The sequence below is a fragment of the Myotis daubentonii genome, chromosome 12 (genome assembly GCF_963259705.1).
Source record: "Myotis daubentonii chromosome 12, mMyoDau2.1, whole genome shotgun sequence".
Classification (NCBI taxonomy): Eukaryota; Metazoa; Chordata; class Mammalia; order Chiroptera; family Vespertilionidae; genus Myotis; species Myotis daubentonii.
In genome coordinates this window covers 13299096-13319863 of record NC_081851.1, presented here as the reverse complement: position 1 = coordinate 13319863, position 20768 = coordinate 13299096, and the positions used below count along the sequence as shown (strand labels likewise).

At 52.5% G+C, this 20768-nt stretch overlaps 1 protein-coding gene across 1 annotated transcript in view; it reads left to right on the top strand.

Moving 5' to 3' along the window:
- The window catches only part of LOC132213898 (protein Daple-like), a 58182-nt gene that overhangs the window by 8531 nt on the left and 28883 nt on the right, over window positions 1-20768 (top strand). Inside the window, exons 4-12 of the mRNA XM_059660779.1 lie at window positions 3772-3841; window positions 7710-7768; window positions 8556-8639; window positions 11621-11761; window positions 12198-12316; window positions 12989-13070; window positions 13384-13533; window positions 16653-16799; window positions 17984-18110. Coding sequence (XP_059516762.1) covers window positions 3772-3841; window positions 7710-7768; window positions 8556-8639; window positions 11621-11761; window positions 12198-12316; window positions 12989-13070; window positions 13384-13533; window positions 16653-16799; window positions 17984-18110 — 979 coding nt within the window. The remainder of the gene's footprint in view (window positions 1-3771; window positions 3842-7709; window positions 7769-8555; window positions 8640-11620; window positions 11762-12197; window positions 12317-12988; window positions 13071-13383; window positions 13534-16652; window positions 16800-17983; window positions 18111-20768) is intronic.

The following is a 20768-nucleotide window of genomic DNA, read 5'->3' as shown; positions in this document are numbered from 1 at the left end:
CAGGAGGACCTGATGGTGAAGGGCTGTTAAAATCCCCACCCCAGCCTTGGGAAGGTGGGGTGAAATCTTTGATCTTTATGGTCTTTATATGACCAGCACAGATGCCATATGGACTGAAACTGCCCTACTGGGCCCTGATTTTCACACATTTTCTGAGCATCAATTTCCCCCTATAAGTTTTTTTAAGATCTCAGGTGAAGCCCAATGACTCTGATTGACTTGGGGGTTGGGGAACCCTAATGCCCTCTGCTCAGCCCCTTCCTTTTCCTCTAGGCGATCTCTGTGGGTTCTTGGGACCTCAGGGAACATGGTTTAAGAACCACTCATTGGCCTGTCCTGTGTGGCTCAGTGGTTGAGCATTGACCTATGAACCAGGAGGTCAATGGTTCAATTCCTGGTCAGAGAATATACCTGGGTTGTAGGCTCGATCTCCAGTGTGGGGCCTTCAGAAAGCAGCCAATCAATGATTCTCTCTCATCTTTGATGTTTCTATCTCTCTCCCACTCTGAAATAAATCCTATATAATAAAGAGGGAATATGCAAATTGACTGTCACTCTGCCACAAAGATGGCGGTGCCCACAGTCGAGGCGGGGGGTGGGGGTGGGGATGGGGGAGGGTTCCATAACACAAGAAGGCTGCACCCAGAGTGGAGGTTAAGTTCCTGTAATGAGCCTTAATGAGCAATCAGCAGGGACCTGAGGCTGCATCCCCCAAAACCCTCCCCCATGAGGCTTGACAGGGGTCCTCAGGCTGCCCTCCCCCCATGCCATGCCAGACCTGAAGCTACAACCCCACCCAGCGGGGCTTGACAAGGGTGGGTCCGGCCAGGTCTGGATCTAGCCCAATGGGGCAGAGGGCGGCCTGGTCTGGGTCTCACACAATTTCGAGGCGCACGTGGGTTGACTCTGGGTCCCGTGGTGTGCCCCAACTATGACAGGAGGAAGATTTTCATATACATTTTACTAATTTTCTTTCATCTCTGACACTTCTATTATAGAGAAAGGGCAAATAGCAATATTAAAATATTTCCTCTAATTAATCCCCTTTTAATGTGCACCAATTTCATGCACTAGGCCGAGAGAGAGAGAGAGAGAGAGAGAGAGAGAGAGAGAGAGAGAGAGAGAGAGAGAGAATATATATATACTTTTAGAAACACTCACTGCCCAACAAGTCCCAGATTTATGACTGGGTTTCACTGAGATCTTGGCCAGACTCCGCTTCTGAGCCCTGTTCCCATCATGCAGCTGTACTCATTCCATCGCCTGTTGGCAACAGAGCACCATGACTCTGAGCAGCCTCTGGGCAGGGCCTTTGAGAGCTCAGAAGATGGGGCTGAAGTGGCCTTGTTTCTTTGTCTGTGGGGAGCCACACTCAGCGCCGGGCATGCTGTAGGCTGGTGGGTTTCATCTAGTGCTGCCCACAGGCAGGGGGCAGGGGTGGTGCTGCCATTGAACTTGGGTCTGGGTGTGGAGTGGCTTGATTCCTGGCTGCAGGCACCATTGGTGGTTAGCAGGTGCTTTTGATGCTGTGTGCTAAGTGCCAGGGAAGGCGGATGGTGCCAACAGGTCAACAGACAAGACTCCTAACTCAGGCTGTGTGGGGGCAGTTGGGCAGGCTTCTTGGAGGAAATGACACCTGAGTGGAGTGACGGTGCACAACTGAGTTTCCAGTTTGGAGGGTTGTGGGCGGGAGACGGGGGAAAGGGCATTGAGGGGCAGTAAATCCTGTCCACGTCTGTCATAGTCAGCACTTGCCCCAGTTGCTGGGATGACGGCCTGTTTTCCTGGTTTCACATGAATCAAAACCAGGGAGATGCCAACGTGAGACTCTGGACAGGCAGGCCTCCCGCCTCAGGTGTGGCTTGGAGGACAGCACCTCTCCCTGGGGCTGCGATGGAGGCTTCAGGGGCGGGGAGGTGTCTGAGGCTCTCCGTGAGCAGCACAGAGCAGGCAGGCTCGGGCGAGCTGTGTGGCCATGAGCATGCGGTCCTCTCGTCTCGGTGGCCGTGGAGGGTGCATGCCACTCGGGTCTGGGCTGGACAAGGGGGCTCAACCATGTGGAATTGCAGGCAGTTTGCTGCTCTTGGGCACTGGGTAGCGCTCCAGAACACGGGAACCGTCCCAGGAAGGAAAAGACAGCCAGTCTACCCTCAGGGCCCAGAGAGAAAGGCAGGTAGAAAGAAGGACCCTGCCTCCTGGCCCGGCTTCCGCACTGGCAGCTCTTTGAGGGCAGGGCAGGTGTGCATGGCAGCCTCAGCCCCTCGGCCTGAGAGTGAATGTTTGCTGCAGCACTTGCTAAGGGCTGCAGGGCGTCCCTGCCTCAGTCCTTTTCATGCTGAGAAAGCCACAGGCCACTTGCCTCTGGGCTGACACGGGCAGGTGCGGGCAGGGTTGTGGTGTGTATTTCCTTCTGATTTATTGGAAAATAAAGCTAAGTTCTGCCCATATAAGTAATATGTGCTTTTTACAAACAGCTAGGAGAACATACAGGTAGTAAGAATAAGAGCCACCCAGAATCCCACCACTGAAAGACAGTCACTATGAGCGGTGTTAGTGTTTCCCCCCAGTTTCTGCATGAGTAGTTTGTGTTTCACTCCCTGCCTTTCATAGTCTGCCTTTTTCCCTCCCAGCTGACATGATAGCATATGCATAACTGGTTACTGTCGTGAAGTGACAGTCAAGAAAGTTTTTCAGAAGAAGTACCACCCAGCGTCACCTTGTTGTGAGGGCTTGGACGAAGCGAGACAGTCATTCCTTACTCTGACCGGGGAGGGTGAGAGGTCACCCCCACATAGAGTGGGATCCCTCTGCCCATGGCTTTTCAGTGAGACACGTCACAGTCACAGAACTCAGGCCTGGTCTTGTTTGCCAGGCAACACTTCAGCCACCCTGGCTGTCCTTCTCTGAGGCTTCAGGGCAGGGCACTTAGGAATACCAGGGGCCCCTCTGAAAAGCACCAGCTATTCTAGAAGCTCAAGTTTTGCCTCTGAAAACCTGGGGAGACTTTGTCCTTGACCTTTTACAGAGGACAGGAGCGGGTGAGAAGCAGCATGGCCAGGCTCACCTGAGCGCTGGTGTCTCAGCCAGTGTCTCCGGGCCTCCTCCTGGCCCGCTGCTTGGACTGCTCTGGGCTTGGGGCCAGGACTCTCATAACCAGCCGGTGTGGCTCAGTGACTGAGCATCAACCTATGAACCTGGAGATCATGATTGGATTCCCAGTCAGGGCACATGCACGGGTTGAGGACTCAATTCCTCAGTAGGGGACGTGAAGGAATCAGCCTATTAATGGTTCTCTCTCATTATTGATGTTTCTCTCCCTCTCCCTCTCCCTCTCCCTCTCCCTCTCCCTCTCCCTCTCCCTCTCCCTCTCCCTCTCCCTCTCCCTCTCCCTCTCCCTCTCCCTCTCCCTCTCCCTCTCCCTCTCCCTCTCCCTCTCCCTATGAAATCAATAAAAACATATTTAAAAAATTAAAAAGACATTCACACCTGATGCTGCTGTCCTGGCATGTAGCCTATCTTCTTCTTCCCAGGGTCTCCGCTCATATGCAGACATAATGTTTATTTGATTATGATGAGGATTGGAAGTCCAGGTAGCTCTGACTTTTCACATTTATTTATATTCTAACTATTCCTTCCTCTTACATAGCATGTTCCCAGTTACCGTGTAGTGGCTGTGCGCTCACCCAGTGACTGGATAAGCTGTCATTTTGTTAGTCATTCTTTATTTTCGTTTCCTGTTCTCAGTGGTATCTCTCCTCTTTGTTTCTGTAGGAAGTTCTCCAGCAGCGGATCGTAATGAGCCTGCCGGATGTTTCAGTGATTAGCAAAGACCCGCTGTCTGGTGAGTGAAACCACCGCCCCCAACCTCGGCGGGCTCGGCCAGTGCCAGTGGCTCTGGGCAGCTGTTGGACACAGAGCTCTGGCTGCCAGCTTGGAGCCAGCAGAGTGAAAACACGTGATCATTCCGGTGAGATTTTGAAGGAAGGGTGTTTCCTCTGAGGCATGAAGCCAAAGCCCCTGCTTCAGTGGGCTTAGGGGCCCGAGTCTTTGTGGCCTCTCTGGGGGGTCTCTCCTCCTCAGTAAATGTGGGGTCAGGGCCACCTTCACAGGGTGGGTACCTTTTGGTAAGAAAGGAGGAATCTGTGGAGGAACTCACATCTCTCTTCCACGGGGACCCTGTGATGCCCTTTTCAGTCCGTGGTGGGTCTCACCAGGAAGTCCTGGCATGTCTGTCACTGGGCCCTGAAGCCGGAGACGGCAAGGGTTCCAAGTCCTAGCCTCGGACATGCGCTGTGACCTTGAAAGACAGAATGAAATGTGCTCCTGGACATCTTCCAGAAAGTCAGAGTTAATTCATGCTTGTCAGGTGGCTCCCTGGGAGTTAAACAGGGCGGCGGATCTCCTCCCGCCCCATCCTGTGTCTCTGCCTGCACCACGGCTCCTGGACAAGCACCCTGTTCTCTTACCTCTGGGCCTTTGCATGTGCTGTTCCTGTGCCTGCAGCGCTCTCGTCCCTGTGTCCTAAATCTCCCCCCTCACCCTGTGGGTCTCAGCTCAGAGGTCACTTCCTTTAAGAAGCCTTGCCTGAATCTCACTGCAGACTAGAGGTCCTTCTCTCAGGTTCCCTTTCCAGCTTTTCTTTGTGGATTTTCTTGGTCTGAGCCAGAGGACTGTGTTGATTACAACAAAGCTCCCAGTAGCCAGAACACATGGGTGCCTGGAAGGGAGTTGTCTGTAGGTTTGTTTCTTCTTTGCCTGCTTAAATGTCCCTGAGCCAATCTCACTGACAGGGACCCACTATCTTCTCTATGTTTGAAACTATTCAAAACCCACAATCTGGTAGATTTAAGAGAATAACAGTTCTTCTTACTTTAAATTCCTGAGAGAAATCAGCCTCCCATAAGGAATTAGAGAACTTCTGCTTTCTCTCTCTCTCTCTCATAAGTTTCATCGGAATCTGTGTAGGGATAAAAATCACAGGGTGCTTTGTTTGCACCACATGTTTTATTCCACTCACCTGGTGAGAACAAACAGAGCACTGCTTCACCCGAATCTCCTAGTGCCCTGTTTGTTGCCCCAAAGCTTATTTTAAACCATTTTTTTCCATGAAGATTTTTTCTAAAATTAATTCTCTACCTTTAAAACCTTCCCCCTCTAACCCCGTGTTAACAAAACTTAGCAAACCGAAATTCTATACTTTTATAACAGTGCTCTGGTTCAGATTTAGTTTTGTCTTAATGCCTGATTGGTGTGAACGAATGAATAGAATGAATGAATGAATGAATGAATGGCTCATGGTTGTCATGTGTGTAACTGCTGGTGCTGAGGAAGCGGAACCCTTTGCTCTTTCATTGAGCCACCTCACACTGTAGATTGAGCTCATGTGTGTCTGTGTGTATCTGTGTGTGTCTGTGTGTACAGGGTTTCTAGTCTCCTCCTTGCTTATGGTCTTGCTACTAGCAGTGGGCCTATCCTACATGTGTTTGCACTTTTAATGCTGTTTTCCTCTGCTGTGACTGGGAACAAAGATTCTCAGAGCTGTTGGAGTTATTCTAAAGTATGGTACACTTAGACCCTCTGCTGTGAACATCAAGATTTTCTGTGTGAACTCTGCCTTCTGTTTCTGCTGTCTGAGCCCTCCAAACACGTTCTTGCTTATGTGTCAGCTCTCTGGTGGCTACAGCACCATGTACAATCCTGGGGGAAGTGAATCGCTGTAGGAAGAGCAGCTGGTGATGGCTGGGAGGGTCTGTGCCTGTAATATCCACCAAAGGGCTTACAAGAGGCACTTGCCTCTCATGTGGGGACTGACTGGGGGGACCCTGGGTGGGACGGTCACTTGGGCACACGGGCTGGTGGGCGAGAGCACTGTAGCCATGGAAAGGTTTTAGTGGGACTGTTTGGAGGCTGTTAACACCCCTATGCTCGTTCTCTTTCTTTTTTATCAAAACTGAAATTGTGGCTGATCATCAGCTCAGCATTAATAGAGAAGTGAGTCAGGGCTGTGATTCTATTTATGAATGACTATGGATTGGAGCCTCTTGGGGCAAATGAAATGCCTCAAGTGAAAAAACAATCATAAGGCTTTGAGAATTATTCCATTTAAACACTGAGAAGTTGTACTCTTACTAGCAAAGGGAGTTTTTGACCGTAGTAGTTGGATCTGCAGCACCCACCCTTACTGAGCATATTGCAAAGAACTGGATCTGGATGGTCTGAGGGGACCCTGTGTGATTTTTTTTGGTCCTGATTGGCAGGGCTGAGAAGGAGCAGTGTGATAGTGTTGGTCTGGGTCTGGGGAAATCGGGCTTATCATACGTTGGTGTGAGAGAGTGAAATGGTAAAAGCCTTTCCTCCTGACAATTTGGCAGTAGGAAAAGCTTAAAGGATGAGTTAAATAAGAATCTGCTTTATGAACCAGCAGCCAGGGGTGGGGAACCTTTTTTCTGCCAAGGGCCATTTGAGTATGTATATAATTCGTGGGCCATACAAAATTATCAACTTAAAAATTAGCTGCTATATTTGGTCAAACAGTTCATTAACTCGCTCCTAATGCCTTGGGAGGGCCAGACCAAATGATTTTGGAGGTCGTATATGGCCCTTGGGCAGGACATTCCCCACCCCTGCTTCCAAGCCCTGGCCTGGGTGGTTCAGTTGGTTGGGCATCGTCCCGTGCATCAAAAGGTTGCTGGTTTCATTCCTGGTTAGGGCACATGCCTGGGTTTCCGTCTCTATCTCAAGTTGGGGCGATGGGGGTGAGTGGGAGGGGGTGTGCAGGAGGCAGCCCGTGCATCTCTCTAACATCGATTTGTCTTTCTCTCCCTTCCTCTCTAAATTTCTTTTTAAATAAATTGCTCTTCTTTCTTCTAAAACCAAACAAACTAGCCACTGAGATGTTGTTTAGCATCATTTAGATCAGCGGTTCTCAACCTGTGGGTCGTGACCCTTTTAGCGGTCAAAGGACCCTTTCACAAGGGTCACCTAAGAACATCCTGCATATCAGATATTTACATTACGATTCACAACAGTAGCAACATTACAGTTATGAAGTAGCAACGAAAATAATTTTATGATTGGGTCACAACATGAGGAACTGTATTTAAAGGGCCAGAAGGTTGAGAACCACTGATTTAGATTCAAACATTGAAAACTTGAGCCTCTGGAAGGAAATTGGTAAGTTTGTGGCCTTTGTACAAAAGTGACGCCTTACGTTGTCTGGGCTTTCTTTGGAACATTCCAGCCAAACACTGACAGAAACGGGAGGAGGAGGGCGGCAGGACAGATGTGCAGGATGTTGGCAGCGTGAAGCTGGGCTTGTCTATTTGCAATGCTGCAGGATGAACAGGGAGAGTTGTGTGCACCTCACCTTAGAGCCCACTCAGCACTGCCTGCGGAGACGCCTCTCTGCCACTGGGCTTGCTTCCCGCACACACTGACAAGAGATGCTGACACTGGAGTTCATGGATTATCATGGGACAATATTTATGACATATTTGAGTGGGAAAGGACCACACATACTTAGGTATAGAATTCTCATTTGGCTTAAATAATATACAAGCCCATACATAGAAAACAGATGGCGGGGTACACCCAGGTTGAAATGATTTTTTTTAGCTTATCTGATTTCCCCCACAACAGCAGAGTGGTGTATCACCGGTGAGATTTCATGAGAAGATGAGTCTATTAAATATGTTGCTCTTTTGATTTAGGACAAAGTATGGAGGAAATGGAGAAGATGCTGGTGCTGGTGCTGGGCTGTGCTGTCCAAGTAGGGCTTGGGCAAGGGTGGAGCGGGCCTGCCCTTGGCCATCTTGTGTGTGGGTTTGTGGGGATAAACTCCCCCTTAGTGAGTGAGGTAGGAGGGACGCTGCCTTCAGTCCAACATGACACATCCCAGCTTCCCGAGAGAAGGGACCACTCATTAGGTGGCAGCCGATTCTACTCCCAGGGCACCTTTGGCAAGAAGCAAGTGGGGATTCCTCAGCCCGGGGTGCCCTTAGCAAATTGTCCCCAGTATAGGGGCACCTAGACCAAAGACCAGAAACTCCATCCAGCCTGGGGGCCCCATCTGACCACCCCCTGATTTTGGAAAAAGCTTTCATGGACACAGGGCCACACTCAATTCTTCCTGTATTATCTCTGGCTGCTCGCACAGCACATGGCAGAGCTGAGACTAAATGGCCCGCAGACTCTGAGATGTTCCTACATCTGGCCCTTTGAAGACAAAGGTTGTCACCCCTGGTGCTCTTGACCTTTACTGGTTTAAGAGTCACTGGAGCTTGTTTATCGTGCAGACTTCTGTGCTTCACCTCCAGTGTTTTCAACCTGATGGGCTTTTTGAAAACAAGTTCCCCCGGTGATTCTGCTGTGGGTGGTCAGAGCAACTTCTGGAGAAACCTCTGTCTAAGGGACAGGAGGGAGGACAAGCTGATGGTTATAAAGGAGGAAGCCAGGGGCTGGGTGGGCAGCTCATTTGGAAACTATTTCTGTGGCTGTGGTGGGCCCAGGTTGCCTCGCTTGCAGAATGCTCCCATTAACACGCGTTACCTCCGCAGTGCGACAGGAAAGGGGAGTTTATTGAAAAAATACAACAGCTTGACATTGAGACCCAGGTCAGGATCCTGGCTCATATCCGGCAGGTAGGTGTGAGGCTGGCTTTGTGGGGCTTAGCCATGGACCCCCTCTACCGTGGCAAGCAGGAGGCAGGCTCTCACCACCAAGGAAAAGTTTAAAAACTACATCACCCACTAGTGATTTTCCTAATTTTAGGTTTCATACACGAGACATATTGAACCTGTTTGGAAAGGTAGTCATCAGCAAGCTAAAACAAAATGGGGGGAAAATTAAAAAAAAATTTATACACCCAAATCAAGTCTTCATTTGCCTCCTCTTCTTGCCTAATATGGAGCCAGACTGGTTTTGAGTACTGTCAAGGGGCTTGGGCTCAGAATTTGATTTGCCCTGAAAATGTGTTCTGGCCAATGTGGCTCTGCTTCCCATGGCTGATCTTCCTGGGGAAAGGGTGTCCGTTTCTGTCAGGGATGTGGCAGAGAAACAGGCTGCCAAGTCCCAGAAGGGCTGTCGCTGTAGACTGGGCCTTGGGGTGGGGTCGGGAGGGCTGTGCACTGAGGGCAGCCCCTCTGCCATGGACCTCGGGAACATCAGAGAAGTGGTTTCCCTGGAAACCGGGCCTGTGGGGGCAGCACTGACTTGAAAGTATATTTCCCTGACACGCCCCTCCTCCCTCCAGAAGAAGCCTTGTATGATTTAGTTATCTTAGGGGATGTGGCTCAGCCTTCAGTCTGATTGGACAGCTGAGATAAAGGCATGAAAAAGGCATGAGCAGGAGCACAAAGGAGCAGGTGTGGGGCTGGCAGGGGTGGCTGCCATACCCCAGGCCGGAGCCAGGGACAGGCTGGGCTGATGGACACCATGGGTGGTGGGTGCTGAGTCAGCACTGGAGCAGAAGTGAGAAGCGACTGGTCACAGTCAAGGGGAAGTCTGCATTGTCCTAAATATGCTCAGCTATTCATGACGGTGAGCGGCCACCTGTTAGCCTGAGGACCATTCTGCTTTTTATTTATTTTTTTTAATCCTCACCCCAGGATATTTTCCCATTGATTTTGAGAGAGAGAGGAAGAGAGAGGGAAAGACTAAGAGAACTATCAATGTGAGAGAAACACATGAATTGGTTGCCTCCTGCGTGCTTCCTGACCAGGGCCTGGCCAGGGAGGATCCAGCAACTGAGATACATGCCCTTGACTGGAATCTAACCCGGACCCTTTGGTCTGCAGGCCAATGCTCTATCCACTGAGCCAAACTAGGTAGGGCTATTCTGCCTTTTAATTATCCTTGTGTGTCCTTGTGTTTTGAACATGTATGTATCCGGGTACTAGGTCTTTGCTACTCACTGTTTTCCCTGCTCAGCCAGCAGGATAATTAAAATAAAGGAGGTGGGGGAGGGTTTATAATGCAGCCAGAGGGTCTTGAGTGATAATCACATTTAGGCCTGGCCCTGGTGACGGGGCTTCAGAATTATTGGTGCTTCTCAAACATTCAGGTGCCGGGCACCATAAGAGACCCACAGAGTCAGAATTGGGGTAGGAGCAACACGAGCCTTTAATTAAGCTGCTCCTGTGGCCCAGCCGGTGTTGCTCAGTGGTTGAGTGTCAACCCAGGAACCAGGAGGTCATGGTTTGATTCCTGGTATCAGACTCCATCCCCAGTAGGGGGATTGCAGGAGGCACTCTCTCATCAATGTTTCTCTCTCCCTCCCTCTCCCTTCCTCTCTCAAATCAATAAAAACATATTTTAAAGAAGTAAAACATTTTTTTAAAAAGCTGCTTATGTGACTGCTGTGCGGCTGGGTTGTGTCCCAGGATCCCCTCGGACATGAGAGGCCTTTCCCCAGCACTGGGGCGGAGAGGCCTAGAGCCCAGCCTCAGAGCCCCACATCCCTGCCTTTCTGGTGCCTCTCGCCACAGGCAGAGATTTCTCTGAATTCTCTGAGACCCGCTGAATCCCAATGTTTCCTTTGTGAGGTGGGAAAGGTGAGAAAGTGGATGTCAGTTGAGGAACTAAAAGGTCCTTTTTACTTGTGTTTTTTTTTGTGGGGTTTTTTAATCCTCATCCAAAGATATTTTTTACTGCTTTTTAGAAAGGGTGAAGAGGGAGGAAGAGGGGAGAGGCAAAAGGAGAGGGAGAGAAACACATTGATGTCAGAGAGACATAGACTGGTTGCCTCCCGTACGGGGCTGGGGATCAAACCATCAACTGAGGTATGTGCCCTTTGACCTGGAATCAAGCCCGAGACCCTTCGGTCCACAGGCTGACGCTCTAACCACGGAGTGAAACCTGCCAGAGCAGGGTTTTTTTAAGTTACTCTCCACCTCCACTTACCCCTCTGGAAAATGTGAGAGCGTTTGTGGTGCACATCACTCAGTGGATTGCCATTTGTTTTCCCCTTTTGAGGCCCACGTGCACGAACACTCACCTTCCCAAACTGAGAAGACAAGGATGGAAACAGCCCTTCTGCCTCCTCTAGCAGGTCTGGGGTCAGGTTGAGAAGGTGAGGTCAGGCCGCAGCCGATTTGGCTCAGTGGTTAGAGTGTCAGACTGCCAACCAAAGGGTCGCAGGTTTGATTCTCCGTCAAGGTCATGTACTTGGGTTTCAGGTTTGATCCCTGGCCATCTTCACGTTAGATTTTATTTGGAGAATAAGATGCTATCCCTCCTCACCCTCCACTCCCAAGGCTTACCCTCTTTGTGTGACACATGGGTGGTGTGCGACTGCAATCCCTGGGACAGTTGAGGGAGCTCCCACACTGGGAGGAGTGCTGTCCGGTGGGAAGTCAGTGTCCTCCTCGAGCTAGTGTGAGAGCAGCAGTGGTGTGTGAGGAAAGAGCTGGGCTGCAGGGTGTGGCTGTACTTTTTGAGGAGCCTGCCCGGCCCCCACAGGAACTTGGTGGCTGAGGGTTAATAATGTCAGTGAGGTGGGTCAGCTGTGGGAGAGTGGGGCCTAGGTCCCAGGGGGCGTGGCCTTGGGAGGTGGGTGCTCTCAGGGACCCCAGCGCTGCTCCCTGCCCGGCCTCCGCAGCACCTTACCCTTGTGTGCCCACAGGTGACCCGCCACCAGGAGAGCCTGTTTGACATGCAGAGGTTGGAGGTCCCAGACATGGCCCTGGAGGAGCTGGAGTCTCTCTCCAGCAACATGACTTTTAGCCTCAGGAGGCTCGTAACTGAACGAGACAGTTGCAGGGAGGTGTGTTTGCGGGTGGCCCAACAGCCTGAGGGACGGTGGGGAGGGGCCTGGGTCTGGGGCCCTAGTTATGGCCACGCTCCTCATCCTGACTTCCTCTCAAACTGCACACTGTCTGTCCTCCTGGTCCATTTCCGAGGGGGCAGGGTGTGGGCACATTCCCTGCAGGGCACAGTCCCCTGAGACACCTGTGTGAGGACAGAGGTTGAGCTTGGGTAGTCGGCTCCATTCACATGGCCCTTCTGTCTCACTAAATATATCCTCGCTTCTTAAAAAATCCCCCACTTTCTCCTGCCTCCCTCCTGGCTTTGCAGTCTCGGCTGCCATCTTCTCTTTTACTTTCTTCCGTCTTTTGGTCATTCTTCACCACGTTCTAGTGCGGGCACTGCGCCGGGCACAGGAGCACGCCGGTGAGACCCCTCTGTCTGCCCTGCTGTAGCTGGTTGTGACCATGACCCAGGAGTGGAACACCAGCAGCCGCCCCAGCGAGGACACGCAACACCTGGCCGTGGAGCTGGCGGACACCAAGGCCACGCTGCGCGGCCTCAGGCAGGAGCTGTGAGTTTCCCAGTGACCCGGTCTTTCCGCTCTTGTGCCCTGTGTCACCCCCCGTTGCTCGCACATGTGGTTCACTGCCATGCAGTGCAGCAAACGGGGCAGCTCTCACAGTGCCCTGGGGTGACGGGGCTCTGTTGTGAGCTGGGTCCCTGTTGGGCCCTGGGCTAGCCCCTCCCCAGGCCTGCACAGCAGGGTTCTGCTGGGCCTGTATGGCTCCGACCAGTCCAGACCTGGCAGACTCAGAGCAGCAGCCTGCCGCTCAGCCTCGGGCCAAGTGTGGGTGCTCTTGGCTGGAGGGAGGATGTGTCTCTCCTGTCCCGTCCAGTGGGCCCGCTCCCCCTTTCCTGCAGCTGGTGATGGCACCAAGCCCACTTCCTGGGAAGCTGCCCCCTTCACCTCCCTGCCAGGGGGCCTCCCTGCCTGCCTGGCTGTGGAGGGCACAGTGGTTCCGGGGGCTCCTTCCCTGTCCGCACCCTCAGAGGAAAGCTCAGGTCTGTGGTGTAGTCTGAGAGTGACTTAGAGCTCACCTTGGAGTCGGGAGTGGTTTTGCAGCCCCACGTGCAGAGGCCCTCCTCACGCCAGGACCCCCTCCTTCCCCGCTGCGGTCTCCCAGGTGGTGGGCTTTCCGGGTGCTTCTGAGGAGCCCTCACCACGTGTTCTCATCGCCCGCAGGGAGGAGAAGACGAAGCAGCTGGTGGACGCCAGGCATCAGTTGTACCAGCTGGTGCTGGAGCTGCAGGAGGCCAGGCGCAATGTGAGCAGGAGGCCTATCCTGTGGGCCGGGGGTGAGGGGCTGGGACGCCCCAGTCACCGGGGCCCCAGGTCCAGGAACGTGACCTGGGACACCTCTCCCTCCTGCTCAAAGCAGCGCTGCCTGAGAGCCAGCTGTCCTGGGAGCTGCTGGGGGGTGACATGCTGCAGTGACAGCATGTGGGGCCCCCACACAGGGGCCTGCACATGGACCAGCTTGGCCGCCCCTGGCTTCTCCAGGGGCTGCAGGGACTTGGGCCTTTCCCCAGCCCCGAGGGTGCCCTGAGCCAGGTCCCCTGCCTTTGCCCACCTCCCAGAACATGGAGTTGGCAGCCAGCGCCCAGGCTGCCCGTGCCCCCCTCCCTGAGCTGGACTCCCTGAGGGAGAAGGCGAGGCGCGTGGAGAGGCTGGAGATGGGCCTCAGGCAGAAGCAGAAAGACATAGACTTCTATGCAGCCCGCATGAAGGTGAGTCTGACCCAGGGTAGGCGGACGGTGGGCACTTGGGTCCTGGAAGAGTGGAGAGGAGCCGCGATGCCTCCCCAGCTGGCCCTCTCCCTGCACCGCAGACTGTCTGCCAGACCCCTGGGCTCCCTCTGGTAGTGGAAGGAATAGGGTTGGGAATGTGGTTGAAGGGCCCTGATTCTTCTGGGACTTTTCCTTCTCCTCCTTCATGCTATAGTGATGACTTTCTATTCACTAATCTTTTTCTTTAAGACTCCTTGTAATTTCTATGGCTAAATCTTACCAGGACTGTTTCCTCATCTATAAAACAGAGATAACTGTGCTAGTCTGTGAGGTTTATACAGTGAAATAGGAAAGATATATGGTATTTGGGCAAGTCCCGTATGAAGCTCTCCATGGTGTAGCCTACTCAGATCTCAAGGTTATGGGTCTGTTCAGGGGAGGGTGTCAGGGCTGAGGGGGGCGATGGAGACCAAGACCCAGGCAGGGTTACTGACACTCTGACCATGCACCCGATGGCTCACATCACCAGCGGGTTTGGGACCCTCTCTTTGAGGATTTGGGAATGTTGTTCCCTCTGCTGAGCCCAGGGTTAGAGGCAGTCTGAGGGAGCGGTGTGAAACCAGGATGTCAGCACACACTGAGTGGGCTGCTGGGTGGTAAGAAATCATCCCGCTGCCAGCAGGAAGCTTGTGAGGGGAGCACAGGTCTGGGAGCACAGGCTGTCCCTCTCCTGGCCAAGCAGCTGGTAGGCAGGTGCGCTGGGCCAGGCAGTTTTGCCGGAGACTTCCACATGCTCTCCTGCTGCGGACCGGCCCAGGGGTCCCGGGGCCAGGTGGTGCGGGTTGGGGATGACTGTGGTCCAGGCTTGTTGGTTCCTCCCACCTACTCAGGGTGTGTCTGTTCCCCCAGGAATGTTGGTGGCTCACTCCCCTACCCCCTGGGGAGAAGGCGCCCTGGGTGCTGTGCCCAAGCAGCCCGGCTCAGGAGGGGTGGGGGTGGGAGGCCAGCTCTCCGCTTTGTCCTGGAAATGGTCCCCTGGCCCTGCTGGTGATGAAAGGCATCAATCTGCAGCACAGACAGGTGTGGGGCATGGGCACCCTCACTCACAGGTAGGAGGGTTGCGGAAGGTCATGTGCAAGCTTCCCCAGGCTGCCGCCTCCGCAGCCTCCTGCACACGGGGAACCTAAGGCAGGCCCACATCTCAGCCAACACTCTGCCCCGTGGATGGGGGTAGGTTTCAGGGCTCAGCCTCTGTCTCCGTGTCTTTTCTGGGCCTGTCCAAGCAGCCTCGCCCAGTCATGCGGATGCAGTGACTGAAGGCCTGTGTGGCGCCAAGCCCTGCGCCAGGAGCAGGGGATCTAACACAAAGCGAGACTCGCTCCTGGCACTGGGGAGCTTCTGGGCTTTTGCAGGGTTTCCTGTGGGAACCCCTTTTTCGTGTTCTCAAGGTGTGTACCTCTGGATAACAGCAGCAACATTTCTCATATTGATTAATAATTTTGCTGTGAAACTAGTAATGCCTTACACATGGCATTAGTAAATGAATTACAAGAGAAATAGAGTGGTCCGTGAAGGCCAGGCCACATAGAGAATGAGTCACACTGTTCTCCGAGGCCCATGTGCCGGGGCCCAGGGATCAGCAAGGACAGTGCTCACGCCCCCAATTCCGGCTGGGTTTTGAAGGCTGGGTAGGAGTTGGTTGTAAGGGTGAAGGGGCAGGCTGCGCTATGAAACTCAGGGCCTGGGATTATGGTGATACTGGTGAGTACTGGTGGGTAGACCGGCTGGAACACTAGATCAGAATGCTGGGGGCAGTGGCCAAAGAGGGAGAGCTGGGCCTTCTTCCTGCGTGAAGCCCCTCCATGTGCTCCAGCTCACATCACTGATACTAGTCCGGGCTCCTTAAGGATGAGGTGCAGGCTGCTGAGGGCAGTGAAGAGACAGGTCTGGAGCTCTCCAGCCTGAGTTCAAGCCCAGCTTCACCCCTGGCTGGCTTTGTGACTTGGGGCTCATTCCTTAATTGGCCCAAGTCAGCCTCTTCGTGTGTAGGAAGGGACTGTCCCTGCCTCCCTCTGGGGGCTGTTGTGCAGAGTGAATGCGGCAGAGACAGAGAGCACCTAGTGCAGGGCCAGGGTCAGGCAGAGAGGGGGCTGCCAGGTGAAGCCAGAGTCAGTCACCAAACCCTTCCTGCTGCCAGGCTTTGACCAGAACCATGTCCACTGGCGGTAGGTATACGGTTTCCCCTCTACCAAGAATCCGGGGTTCTGGCCCGTGTGGGGAAATGAACACGTGATGGATAAGCAGGAGCTACTGGCCCGCACCCATGAGTGGGGCAAGCCTTGGAAAACTGCTCCCTGAGAGAAACAGACACATCCATGTGTATCTGTGCTCACAAACTGTGAGGGCATTCAGGGGAGACTCAGCCCCCTAAGACATGAGTGACGCTGGGAAGACTCTGGAGGGCAGGACCAGGGATGAGGGGAATGAACTGAACGGTTCCCCTGTGTGCTGGGCACTGGGATAGGAGTAAGTGCCATGGACTCCTATGAGGTGGCCTTCGAGGGCCCAGCCACTGCGTTCCACTCCCAGCTTGTGCCTGACACACAGAGGCCCATAGTATTTGTTTGTTGTGTCTTACAGACCCCTCATTTCCAGGAAACTGCTGAGAGTAGGTGTGTGAAATGTTCAAATAGGAAGTGCATATTGAACAAAAGCTCATCTGAATTTTGTTCCAGAACCAAGATCAGTGGAGTGACTGTGAGAGGCCTAGCCTCAGTCCTCAAACCCAGGACTCTCAGCCCCACCCCTTCCTTCTTAAGTAAAGGGGCTCAGCCAAGTCCCACACCTGTGCAGGTGCACTCATCCAACCACCTGAGGCTGTACATGTCAGACACTCTCACAGTGTTCCCTTCCCGAAGTTAAATAGTGTCTTCCTGCGGGGATTTTTCCATCTGGCCTGGCCTAATGGAGAAGGGCAGGGGCTCAAAAGTGGAGACAGAACTTCCCGCGGCAGCAGGGTCACCACTAGGCTGTTGGTTTGGGTCTAGGTGCCTGGAAGAGCCCTCGTCATGACCAGGGGCCTTAACCTCATTGCTCTCATGTGTGTTCTTGCTGACCAGGAGCTAATTGAAGACAACTACACCTTAATGGACATCAAGGGCCTTCTCCAGGAGCAGCTGACTGTCGCTCGGTCCCGGGTCGATAAGCTGTATGAGCTTGAGGAGGAGAACGTGCAGCTGAAATCAAAGCTGCACCACCTACATTTGGTAGGACAGGCTGTTGTCGCCACTTGTAAAACTGTTGGGGCAGTTTTCGGTTCATGTTGTGCCCTTCTCTGATGTTCAGCTACTGGGTCGGTGCTGCTGCCGGCACAGTGACTCGCTGACGGCGGAGAGTCGCTTGCTAGGTTCAGTGGCTTGAGTGGGCACCACTGAAGCCTCCAACGCAGAGAGGACCTGATGCTGTGTTGCTTTCTTGTGAGGATGGAGGGATTGGGCCTCTGTTGCAAAAAGGGTCTCCTCTGGCGTTTATGATGTGGGTTGAGCTGTGATGTGTGAGTCCCTACGGCCTTTCCAAGGCGTTAGGCCTGCTAAGGGGCGACGGAGCTGCCATCATTATAGCATTTGCTCTAAAGCCCTGTGCTGTACGTCACTTTGTTCAGACACCGCTCAGAGAACTTCATCCCCTAGGACCTAGTGCTGGGGTGGGCAACCCCTGGCATGCGTGCCAAACATGGCACGCCAGTAACTTTTGCTGGCACGCGAAACCCTCTCTTATAATCTTCCATTTACAATTGTGAATCTTTGTTCTCAGTGATGGATTTTGTTAAGTCTCATAATAGGAGTAGCCTGACGGATGAAAGTAGTAGCTCATGCATATCTCTGAAGGTCACGAAATAGAAACCTGATGTAAAATCTCTGTCATCAGTGATGCAGCAGCAAAAGTCCCACTGATAATATCAAATGGAGTCATAACATTTTCTGTCAGACTATCAGTGTACATGTATACATTAAAAAATAAAATGTATTTTTCATCATCATATACTGTGTTTCTGTCACTCGAATGAATTTTATTATTTCTTCAAGGTTCTTCACATATGTGCACCTTAAGAGATACCAAGTAGGCGTAACATGTTCTCAAAAAATTTGGGTTGGCACACAGAAGAATTTTGAGTCAGAGATTTTGCTGGTTTTGGCACGCACTCACAAAAAGGTTGCCCACCCCTGACCTAGGGCCTAGGTCACTGGGTCAACATACTTTTTAGTGGTTGTAACTCTCACAGCTGGGCCGTGTGTTGGAGTCATTTCTGTGCAGCTGTGTTTTTGGAAGTGAGCAGGGGCATGGGGGCCCTTCATCCTGGGGAAATGAGGGCAGATGCACAGGGGCCGGGATCTGTCCAGAGCGTGCCCCAGTCAGCATCCTCACCCCACCCCCTTTTCTGCACATTCAGGCCCGGGACACAGACCAGCAACACCTTGAGGAGCTGCGGGAAGAGAACTTGGCCCTCAAGGCTGCACAGGGGCAGAGTGTGGAGGAGTCCACCCACCTGCGCTGGGAGCTGGAGCAGCTGTCAGAGGGTAGGCAGCAGCCGATGGTGCCATGGAGCCAGCCTGATTGAAAACAATTACACTTTAATGGATACCAAGGGCCTGCTCCAGGAACAGCTGACTGTTCGGCTTCTCCATAAGCCAGGGAGCTGAGCCCTTGGCTCTGAAACTCATATGTCAGCCCAAGTAAATAGGGTTTTATTCAAGGGCCATTTGAAACTGTTTCATTGCAATTCTCTCCAAGAACATGAAGGGCCTGGCAGCCTTGAAGTCAGGACATGAAATGCAAAGGAAGTGCTGCCAGATTTCTCAGTTCCCATTCAGCTAGACACAGGAGCTTCCAAATGACAGCACGCTGACACCCAGAGGGTGTCTTAGATCTCTCCATGGAGCACTGGAAGCTCTGGATGCAGGAGGCGTCCCCAGTGGTCACTCGCCTCCATTATAGTTGTACCCGGGGCATGGTTTCCTCCGTTGATTTCATCATCGGACAGATGGGTGTAGTCTGCTCTCCGTCTTCCTGGGCTGGGGCTGCTCAGTGGCTGCTGTTCAGGGGACCCAGGCCTCTTCCACTTCCTCTGGTGTTTCCCCCCTCCCAGCCCCCAGAGGAGGTGAGGGGTTGGCCAGGGAAGGTGGGTGGGGTGGCCATGCAGCAGGAGCCTCAGCACCCAGCAAACAACAAGCCAGTTCCTGTGTCCAAGAATAGCACACGTGCACCTGTGAGTGCAGGTTAGGCTTTGCTTAGAGCCAGGAAGGCCTTTGGCTGGGTTGGGGAGGAACTATTTCTCAATTCTGAGCAACATTCCTCAGCATCATGGAAAGGCTGTTGAAAGCAGCTGGGTATTCCTCTCTTCAAGGCGTCCCATCAGCTCCAAACCTAAAATCAGTTCATTGAACTATGAGTCTGTGTGAGAAGTTAGTTCTTTCTGTGGTTTGGTGTCTCCTCACTCCTGGGAGCCCAGGCTCTGGGAATTCAGGTTCCTGGGGAGCACCACTGCCCCCTGGTGGGACACAGAACTGGTGCTGGCTGACAGGGAGTGGCTCAGACCAAATGTGCTTGTTAGAGACCAAGGTGGCTGATGGGGTTGGAAAGCCTCCCTGATCCAGATGCTCAGTGTAGCTTATGAGCCCTTTCTGGTCAGTGACTGACTTCTTGGTGTCCCCAACTCCTACTGCTTAGCTGGCAGCTCACGAACAAAGTGTGTATACTTATGTGTGGTTGGGGTGGTGGCTTCTTGAATCAGAAAGGCCTGGTTTAAAGTCCTGGCTCCTCTACTTGTTAGCCAGGTGACCTCTTCTGCACCTCAGTTTTCTTATCTGCAAAATGGGGGTAATGAAGCTGCCTCACAGGATTGCTATGGGTATCTTGTGAGAGGAGACAGTGAAGCGTTAGACTGTGCCTGGCCCGCAGGGTGCCAACAAAGGATGGCTGTTCTTCTCGCCCTTGTCTTATACAAAGATACCCATTACTCTGCTTCTTGGGGTGCTCATGAGCAGCCCTATTAGCAGTACAGTGTGATAAGGCTCCCAGGGCTGAGTGTGTGGCCCTGAAGGGAAAGGTGAGGGAACAACCCTGACTCCTCATACATTCATGGTTTCCTCCTGAACAAGCCCTGGGATTTATCCAAAGTCACGCACCTCCTGGTGGCAGGGCGGGGCCGAGAACGCCCATTCTTCTCAGGTCTGTGCTCCCTTTTCTGTTCTGCATTCAAGCTGTTTAAAAGCAACGGAGGAAATCTGCCTTTTTCTGGCTTTACCTTATGTTTTCATCTCGCTTAGAATTTTTTAAGCAATTTGGATATACTGTCTCATTCCTTTTATTTCTTTTTCTTAAATTTTGCTTATGAGAATGAACGGAAGAACTCGTCAGGGGAGGACTCAATCTCGCTTGGCTGAAAAGGTGGTGCGGGCTGATCCACGGAGGGCTGTAGAGTAGATGCAATCGGCTGTGGATCTAAGCAAGGTGTTAAGTCAACGTGGCCTTGTGGTGCACATGTTGAGACGTACGATGACAGGCTGAGTCGACTTATGTGCCTCTTAATGTCAGCTATTTCTTCCTGAATGTCCTTTAGGTCTCTCAAAACATGGTGTATCATTTCTATAATGACCTGAAATTGAGGAGCAGATGCTTCAGGAGGTTTCTTTAACATGTAGATCAGCTGGAGAAGCGCGGTTCTAATGCTGCAGCCTGATTCTGCAGATTGAGTCTGGGCAACTGACAGCATGCCCTGTACTTGGCTAACTGTTTGCTCCATTATCTCAGGATTCAGTGTCACAGATTCTTGAGCAGTTGCTATCTCTATTAGTTCCATTGTTTCGGATTCTGATATAATCTTTGTGTGGCTGGATCGCTTGAGAACCTTTCTTTGTCTCCACTACCGCAGCATGTGCTATTTCCTGGGATAATTTGGTCTTCTTCTGTCCCCTGGCAGCTCTCACTCTCGTCACTGGATTGGACATCGTAGTGGCTGGTCTCTAGTAGCCTATCGGCAATTATCGCAAGGGCGCTAGTGAAAACTCTGAACGACTATGTGTCCCTGTCTCATTCTTTTTCAATGCAATTGTGAAAGTACAAAATGAAATCTCTGACTGAAGGAATTTACCCAGAGGTGGCAAGTACTGGGCATATGTGCCCCATAGCCTCTTCCACCCACAGACATGCGGGTCAATGATCATGTCCCCCCTAAA